Here is a 10000-nt window from a genome sequence, read left to right as displayed (position 1 = left end):
ACAAGCCACAACGACATCCGCGGTACAGAGCCCACATATTCTTAAAATAATTTTGATTATTTAAATAAGTATTTGAAAAATTCAAAGAATCATTTTAAGAATTCTAATACCGGTACTATTTATTAAAATTATTTTAACTTTGTTTTTTTCTGAATAACATTAAAAATATAAGGAAGAATTTTAAAAAATTCTTGGAAAAATTTTAGGATTATTTTACGAATAATTCCCAAACAATTTATGAAAAATCTTGAACAACTTAGAGAATATTTTAAAGAATAATTATATGAATAATTTGAACAATTTTATGAATAATTTCAAGAAGAGTTTTGCGAATTTCAAAAAATACTACAAAACAATTTAGAGAATACTTTTTAGAGTAATTTACATACAAAATAAAAAATGTAATTTGAATTTGAATTTAAATATTCATTTAAAAAATGTAGACATTTTTGGAGTCAAAAAATTAACAGAATAATTTGGGGGGAAAATGAATTTAAAAAAATATTTATAGAATTTGAAAATCATTTTTAGGAATATTTTTAAGATGAACAGTTTAAAAGTATTTAAAGAATGATTCTTAGAAAAACATTAAGAATTTGAATAACAATTTCAACAGGAATTTTAAAAAAGCATCAAAGAATTCAAAGAAGACATTCAGGAACTTAAAGAAAACAATTAAGAAGAATTAAAAAAAATTGAACAAGAATATTATAGTTGAAAAATGTTTTAAAAATATTCGAGAACATTTTTTGGAGTGTTTTGAAGAATAATTAATTTGAAGAAAAAACTCACCTTCAGCTTGGGCAGGCGTTTGATGGTCTTCAGAGGACGCAGTACTCGCAACACTCGCAGCGACTTGATGGTACTGATGTCTTTGCCCTTGCTGCTCCCCCTAGAGGCGCGCCAAGGAACAACAACGCTTAGGACCAGTTTGAGTTTGAGTTTGAGTTTGAGTTTGAGTTTGTTTGAGACGGAGTCGCATCCTCAGCCATTTTCAAACAAAAGCTTGCAGGGATGAGCTTTAAAACACTCAGTCAGTCTCTTCTTCTGCGCAAAAGTGTCAAACATGAAAGGTCAAGCAATCAGAGGCCTGACTGTTTGGAGGTTTCATGGACGTCACCATCCTCGCAGTCCATCACCATCACACACTTTTACATTCCACGTCCACAGGCATCTCCCGGCAGAGTGCCCAGCCAAACCTCTTTCTTTCTTTCGGGCTCTGAAGAGTTCTTCCATGACAAATGAGACAACCGGCGTCGGCTCGCCGGAGCCCACTTTAGGGCGGCGGCGAGCGGAGGCTTTGCGAGGCGAGCGGAGGCTATGCCAGGCGCCATCACATGACAAGATGGAGTGAGAGAAAGCATAGAATGTTGTCTGCAAGATTTATTTGCAGATCACAACCAATTCAGTGAGGACTAAAAATGTATAAAATAACCTTCAAAAACAAACAAACAAACAAGTAATTGTTGCACAGTGGAACCTCAGAACCAGAAGACAAAATGTTCCAGCAGGATTTTTAATGAGTTTTCCACATACAAATTAATGTCATTAAAAATGGTCTGTTCCAGGGTCAAAGTGTAACTATAATAAAATCTACAGATGGATGCCGAATGTGGTACTTTAATTGTACAGCATTTGATTTTTCTTTATAGTCCTAAAATTATTTATTGAACTTTCTCAAATTCTTATTCAAAATCTTTTTAATTATTCTTTAAATTATACTAAAAATATTCTTCAATTCCTAAAATTATTCTGTTTTAAAAAAAATTTTTTTAGACATCACCTTAAAATTTTTCGTAGGAATATTCCTAAAAAATATTCTTATAATGGTTCTGTGGATTTTTACAAGCCTTTTTTAAAACTTGTCTTGTTCAATTTTTTTTTTTTTTAAAGAAAAATCTTCTTTATTTTTTTTGAAACCCTAAAAATCTTCTTTAATTTCTTCTTTTAGTTTTTCAAATTAATGTATTAATTTTTTTGTTCTAATTTTTCTTCAATTTAAAAACGTTTTTTTTCTTAAAATTATTCTAAAAATATTTTTATCATTCCTAAAATGATTTTCTGAATTAATCCAATTCTTCTTCAAACTTTCAAAATTCTTCAAATTTAAAAACATATTTAAAGAATTATTATGACAAATATAAACAAAATTATTTTCTAAATTTTTCAAAGTCTTTTTTAAACTCCAATAGTCTTGTTCAAATTTTTTTAAACATTTTTTTTTTCAAATGATTCCAAACAAGTTTGTAACGTTCCTAGAATGATTCTCCGAATGTATTCGATTCTGCTTTACATTTTCAAAATTCTTCTTCGACTTCTCATTAAATTTTTCAAATCATTATTAAGAATACTGTTACAAATATTATCAAAATTATTCCATAATTATTCTTTTTTTTTCAAACTCTAATAGTATTGTTCAAAAGTGTATTGTTTTCAAATGCTTCTTTAAAAATGTCTTTATAATCCTAAAATTATTATTTTAATATTTAAAGTTCTCCTCTAAAACATTTTTGAAGTTCTCTTCTCTTTTTTAATTCTTTTTTTTAAATTTTTTTATTCTTTAAATTATTCTAAAAATATTCCTAAAAGGATTCTCTTCAAATTTTTAAAAAACTAGGTTTATAATTCTTCCTATAATTCTTCAAATTATTCGCAGGATTATTCTTAAAATAATTTTCTGAAGTCTTGTTCAAATTTGTATTTTTTCCAAATTCCTCTTTAAAATCCAAAAATTATTATTTGAATATTTCAAATTCTTCTCGAAAATATTTCTGAAGTATTCAATGTTTTTTTTTCAAATTCTTATTGTATTTTTTTTTAATTCTTCAAATTATTCTGAAAATATTCTTAAATCATTTTCGGAATTATTCAAACTGTTTTTCAAAATTATTTTAATAAATCTTACTAAAATTATTTGCAGGATTATTCTTAAAATATTCTTACAATTTTTTTCTGAAGTATTTTTCCAAACTCTAATAGTCTCTTTCAAATCTGTATTTTTTCCAAATTCCTCTTTAAAATTCTAAAATGATTATTTATTATATTTCAAATTTTCTCGAAAATATTTCTGAAGTTTTCAATTGTTTTCTAATTCTTCTTTTATTTTTTTTAATTCTTCAAATTATTCTAATAATAATAGAGTTTTTTTTTCAAAATTACTTTAATAATTCTTACTAAAATTCTTCAAATTATTTATAGGATTATGCTTCAAATATTATTTAAATTATTCCATGAAGTCCTTTTCCAAACTCTAATAATTTTGTTACAATTTGTATTTTTTTTTCTTGAAAAAAAAATTATTCCTTTGAATTTTTCAAATTCTTAAAACACACTTCTTAAGTAGCACCAAAGTAGGACGTATTATTATTTTCTGCTACATTTAGCAGCGTCCACAATTGACAGACCACTTCTTATTACACTTGCGTGACGCATAGGATGTTACGATGTGACTTAAAACATTTGATGGTGGCCACACTTTGACCCTGGAACAGACTATTTCTATGCCATTGATTCCGGTGCAGGATAGCCATAAAACAAGCAAGGTGATGGAACATGGTGGCGATAAGACGCTGAAGAACAAAGAAAGAAAGAGCGAGAAGCCCAAGTGACCCGGTGCTGGAGGAGGAGGAGGAGGAAGAACTTTACCGGGTGCTGCTCCTGTCCCGTGCCATGGCGGTTACAGACAGCGAGAGAGAGGAGGAGGAGGAGGAGGAGGAGGAGGAGGACACAGAAAGACAGACATGGACGAAGAAGAGAGAAAAACAGCGGACAGGAGAGAGGAAAGGTTGGCAGAAAACACATCCACATGAGAAGACACACAGGAGAAGTATGGCCACGCCTCTTTGAGAAGCCCCGCCCCCTTCACACACAACCCAAACCACCAGCATCACTCATCTCCATGGCAACCAGAGAGAGACACTTCTAGGACACATTTCGGACCCCATACTCAAATACTCGGCTCTAATAGTCCAGTCAATTGCATCATCCACTTGAATGAAAATAATTACATTTTTACCAATCAATTCGGGTTCACCGACCGATATTGATCCAATACGATTATTTTGTAGTGCGGACTGTTCAAAAAGACTTAAATGAGTCCATCAGCGAACAATAGTAGGTATAAAAAACAAGACCCGATTTTTTGATTAACCTTCTAGAATGGACTTACGCTGTCTTTAAGTCAAAGTGGAGTGGTAATTGTTTTATCGGCGGCACCTAGTCTCCACAACAATTCATGAAATTAAGCTCACGACGCGGTACGTTGAATGATGCGGACACGTTTGCTACTGGATGCTTTCCTAACATGCCTTGGAGACGTTGAATGTCACAGGTGTCAAACTCAAGGCCCGGGGGGGCCAGATGTGGCCCGCCACTTCATTTTATTTGGCCCTGGAAATAATATGTATCAATAAAGTACTGTAACTTTTCTTACTAAATGTATTCTTTCTTTCTATTTTGGGAGAAAAAAAAAATATTTAAAAAAAATTATGTTAACTTAAATATTGTCTAATTATGCACAAATATATAATCAAACATTCAAACCATTTTTAAATAGAAATAAATACTAATAATAATGCGTTCAAAGCAAGTTATCCATCAAATTGTGCAATGTAAAAGTAGCAATAGATTTCATGGTAAAATTTTGAAATTTACTGTGGTTTTTACAGCATTTTTCTCTAAATGAAAAAAACAGTACTTTTTTTTTACTGTAATAAACTGTGGTGCCGTTTTGGCATTTACAGTAATAATACAGTAATACACCAAAACATCTACAGTTGTTGATTTGCGGTAAAAAAAACAAACAAAAAACTGGCAGCTCAGATGCCAAAATTTTACTGTAAAATTGCATTTTTTTTAATTAACTGTAAAAAAAAAAAAAAAAGTGAAATTTACGGTAAAATTCTGGCAACTGAGTGGCTTTTTTTACCATAAAAACAGCAGTACATTTAGTAGCATTTACAGTAATATACACTACATTTTGAGGTGAAATTATTACAACTTACCATATTTTTTTTACATTTTAGGTTTTTAAAAATCCACTAAAAACATGTTAACATTTTTAGCCAATTTTTCAGCCGTACAACAGTCATATAACTTGGTACTTGACAAATGCTAACTGTTAGCATGCTAACATTTTTTTTTTTTTTTTTAGCTAATCTTACATGTGAATGCTTCATAGTCTTATGACTTGGTACTTGACGCGTTCTAATTGTTAACATGCTAACCTTTTTAGCCAATTAAACAGCCGAACACCATATAACTTGGTACTTGACAAATGCTAACTGTTAGCATGCCAACTTTTTTTTTTTTTTTTTTTTTAGCTAATCCTACATGCGAATGCTTCAGTCTTATGACTTGGTACTTGACGCGTTCTAATTGTTAACATGCTAACCTTTTTAGCCAATTTTACAGCCGAACACCTAAGAGTCATAACTTGATACTTGACACGTTGACTGTTAACATGTTAACATTTTTAGCCAATTTTTCAGCCGTACAACTCAGAGTCATATAACTTGGTACTTGACAAATGCTAACTGTTAACATGCTAACCTTTTTAGCCAATTTTACAGCCGAACACCTAAGAGTCATAACTTGGTACTCGACACATGTTGACTGTTAACATTTTAACATTTTTAGCCAATTTTTCAGTCGTACAACTCAGAGTCATACAACTTGGTACTTGACAAATGCTAACTGTTAGCATGCTAACATGAACATGCTATTTTTTTTTTAGCTAAGCTTACATTCGAACGCTTCACATTCTTATGACTTGGTACTTGACACGTTCTAATTGTTAGCATTTAAGTTCGCCTCGCGCATTTCTGCAGTCACACGCAATTTCACCCAAAAACTGTATATTCTACTTTTTTGGTTTAATGTTCTAATCCTGGACGTTTTTATTGTGTCTTTAGAACGTGCCGTGGGCCAATAAAAAAGAAGCTGCGGGCCGCAAACTGCCCCCTGTCCGCACTTTGGACACCCCTGGTACATTGTTTCAATGTATGAACGTGAGCGTTACATACATTTTTGACATTTTCTATCAATTCTAGGGGTGTAACGGTACACAAAAACTTCGGTTCGGTACGTACCTCGGTTTAGAGGTCACGGTTGGTTCATTTTCAGTACAGTAAGAAAACCACAAAATATACATTTTGGGGTTATTTATTTACCAAATTTGCAAAATCTCCCACCAAAAATATTTCTCTTAGTGGAATATTTGATGTGAAGTAATGGGAACCTTGGATAGGTCAATAATTCATAATAACATTGATTTTGATTCAATATTATGTTTTGAGCAATGACAGTTTGAAAGTAAAAAAAAACAGCTTTGTTTTATTAGTCAACATTGCAACTTTTTCTAAATTACATTTCACCTTTAAGCTTTTTTATTTCACTTTTGTTATGTTTTTGTTTATTTGAATAGTATTTTTAGAATGTGCCGTGGGCCTTTAAAACATTAGCTGTGGGCCGCAAATGGCCTCCGGGGCACACTTTTGACACCCCTGCTATAGATAATAAAAAATTAAATGTGATAAATCTATGGATATAAAGCAGAGCCTGGCGACGCATGCACGTTTATCATAACTCTCTCTCTCTCTCTGTCTCTGCCCCTCCCTCACCAATGCTGCTGCCCGCACAATTTGTTTTGTTTTTAACCCCTTCTTAACCCTGAACATTGAAAATACACGCAACCCTAACTCAAAATGCCATTTGAGGCATTTAAGAAACTGACAGCTCCGCAAAAGAGGACATGTCCGGTGAAAAGAAGACATATGGTCAGTCTATCGTAGCCCGTTAGCTACTAGCATGCCGCGTGTTGCGCCTCGGTGTGCATTGTTTACACAACGAGCGTTATGCTACTTAATATGTCCGTGTGGAAACTCGTTCGGTACACCTCCGAACCGAACCGGAACCCCCGTACCGAAACGGTTCAATACAAATACACGTACTGTTACACCCCTAATAAATTCCTTTGCAATAATTTTTCCGCGTCGACTGCGAGTGACAGGAAGTGAAGACAGGGCGCACTCCAGGTATTAGCCGTTCATGCCGACATGAACGGAACACAAGCGTGGAGAACATTCCTGCACGACTCTGCGAGCACTTCCGACCGGAACGCTTCATCTTTATCTCCCTCAGCTGCTCGGCCGCGTCCGTTTGGGTGACTTTTTAATCTCATTACAGCGTAATAATCTATTAGAGCGGGCCTGCTGCATAAATTGCCCTCATTAGATCTGCAATCATCTGCGGAGATGATATCAAAGCGCTGTGGCAATGCACGTCAGCAGCGGAGGGAGTCTTTGCATGTAAGAGCTCATCCATCATAATCATGCACACACACACGCACACACACACACACACACACACACACACACACACACACACACACACACACGCAAGCATGCAGCCCCGTCATAAAAATGTTTCATTCAGCATTTATGTGGAAGATGAGGAGGGACCATTTTTATGTCTAAAAGCTGTTTTCAAGTGGAAGCCATTGCACGCTGACCATGCTGAAAACCTGCTGTGCAATGGGTGTGTGTGTGTGTGTGTGTGTGTGTGTGTGTGTGTGTGTGTGTGTGTGTGTGTGTGTGTGTGTGTGTGTGTGTGTGTGTGTGTGTGTGTGTGTGTGTTCTGGCAATGCTTACTTAATGGGGACATCGCTCTGTTTACACAGTCACCTTTAGGGGACCTCTGTGTGTGTAAGAAATTAAAATGCGCCCCCTTTGGCCAAAATGTATTTTAAAAAAATAAATAAATAAATATATATATATATATATATTATACAGAGACATACTGTGATAACTTCAAGTAAATAATGATGGTCAAAAATCTTACCTTTTTTATATTTGCATTGTATGTATATATTATTAATGTTGCAAATACAAATCTTTAGGCATTTTTCAGAGGTCTCAAGAAGGTAAAAAATACAAGAATGTACGTGTGTGTGTGTTCTTGTATTTCTAACCTTCTTGAGACATCAACAAGGAAGAGTAGCTTCCATATGAGGAGGTGTGAACAAGTTAGGACATACATCATGGTCCCAATATTGAAAACCATTGCATCTAATAGAGAATGTCTCATTTGCACCCCCTGGTGGTGAAATCTATCAAAATGAGGGTGGTCCCAAAAAGGAGGGATTTTTCAAATTGACTGTGTCGGTTTTAAAAGTGCTCCCCCTCTGGCCAACATATGGAATAACAAGTGTGTGTAAAAAATTTGACGTGCTCCCCTTCTGGCCAACATATGTAATAACAAATGTGTGTGTGAGAAATGCGCCCCCTTTGGCCAAAATGTATTAAAAAATAAAATAAATATGAAATAGAGACATACTCTGATAACTTGAAGTAAATAATGACGGTCAAAAACCAATTACAAACAAAAAATAAAAACAATGAACTAAAAGCTTACCTTTTTTATATTTGCATAGTATGCATATATAATTAATGTTGTAAATACAAATCTTTATATATCTAGAAAGGGTGGTCCTAAAGAGGTAGGCATTTCTCAGAGGTCTCAAGAAGGTAAGAAATACAAGAATGTGTGCGTGTGTGTTCTGGCAATGCTTACTTAATGGGGACATCGCGCTGTTTACACAGTCACCTTTAGGGGACCTCTGACGGTATGGGGACAAAAAAACAGGTCCCCTAAAGGGAAACCTTTTTAAATGATAGTCAGATCCATTCTAAGGAGATGCCTAAGTGATTTTTAAGCTTTGGCCCATAAAACATGTTTACTGGTTAGTTTGAGTGTAAGACATTTGCACAGCCGCATTACGGCCTACAAAAGGAGATTGCAGGTAAAATAGTAGATTACGAGATAATCAGCAAGACTGGTTAAGTAGAACAGTTTTTGTATGTTCTTTATGTTCAATGTTGTTAAAAATAAAAAATACAAATACAAGTTTAAATGAGTTTGTATTTTATTTCTGTGGTTTAAGGTATGATAAGATAATCCTTTATTATTATTCCACAACAGGGAAATTTGGGTTACTTTGTTTATGTGTTTCAAATATTGGTAAAAGAGAAAATAAATGTTCTTGAAAAGTGAAACATTTGTTATCCTGGCATTAATAGTACTGTGATTCTGTATGGTATCCATCCTTAGTTCAAACTAATATATTTTTCCAAAAACAAAATCTGGTTGAGTGTTCCTTAGGATGACATTTTCATTAGGGCTGCGAATCTTTGGGTGTCCCACGATTCGATTCAATATCGATTCTTGGGGTCACGATTCGATTATAAATCGATTTTCTTTCGATTCAACGCGATTCTCGATTCAAAAACGATAGTTTCCCGATTCAAAAGGCTTCTCTATTCATTCAATACATAGATTTCAGCAGGATCTACCCCAGTCTGCTGACATGCAAGCAGAGTAGTAGATTTTTGTAAAAAGCTTTTATAATTGAAAAGGACAATGTTTTATCAACTGATTGCAATAATGTACATTTGTTTTAACTACTAAATGAACCAAAAACATGACTTATTTTATCTTTGTGAAAATATTGGACACAGTGTGTTGTCAAGCTTATGAGATGTGATGCAAGTGTAAGCCACTGTCACAATATTGTTCTTTTATTTTTATAAATGTCTAATGATAATGTCAATGAGGGATTTTTAATCACTGCTATGTTGAAATTGTGACTAATATTGATACTGTTGTTTCACTACTTTTGCTTTGTTCTGTGTCGTGTTTGTGTGTCCTCTCAATTGCTCTGTTTATTGCAGTTCTGAGTGTTGCTGGATCGGGTTTGGTTTTGGAATTGGATTGCATTGTCATGGTATTGCTGTGTATTGTTTTGTTGGATTGATTAATAAAAAATTAAAAATGAAAGAAAAAAAATGTGAAAAAAAAATAATCGATTTTTGAAAAATGAGAATCGCACAACGTGAGAATCGCTATTTGAATTCGAATCCATTTTTTCCTACACCCCTAATTTTCATACAGCATGATTATAAAACATTACCTTAAAGCAGGGGTGTCAAATGTACGGCCCGCG

General features: G+C 33.7%; 1 protein-coding gene across 6 annotated transcripts in view; it reads right to left on the bottom strand.

Annotated features, from left to right (window-relative positions):
- The window catches only part of cacna1ab (calcium channel, voltage-dependent, P/Q type, alpha 1A subunit, b), a 302834-nt gene that overhangs the window by 101332 nt on the left and 191502 nt on the right, over positions 1 to 10000 (bottom strand). For all 6 annotated transcript variants that reach the window (XM_062026422.1, XM_062026423.1, XM_062026425.1 and 3 more), the window contains one exon: positions 793 to 892. In XM_062026422.1, the coding sequence (XP_061882406.1) occupies positions 793 to 892 (100 nt within the window). The remainder of the gene's footprint in view (positions 1 to 792; positions 893 to 10000) is intronic.

This window comes from Entelurus aequoreus, linkage group LG18 (assembly GCF_033978785.1).
Source record: "Entelurus aequoreus isolate RoL-2023_Sb linkage group LG18, RoL_Eaeq_v1.1, whole genome shotgun sequence".
NCBI classification, from domain to species: domain Eukaryota; kingdom Metazoa; phylum Chordata; class Actinopteri; order Syngnathiformes; family Syngnathidae; genus Entelurus; species Entelurus aequoreus.
The sequence above is the reverse complement of the archived record's forward strand: the minus strand, read 5'-3'. Positions and strand labels throughout refer to the sequence as shown.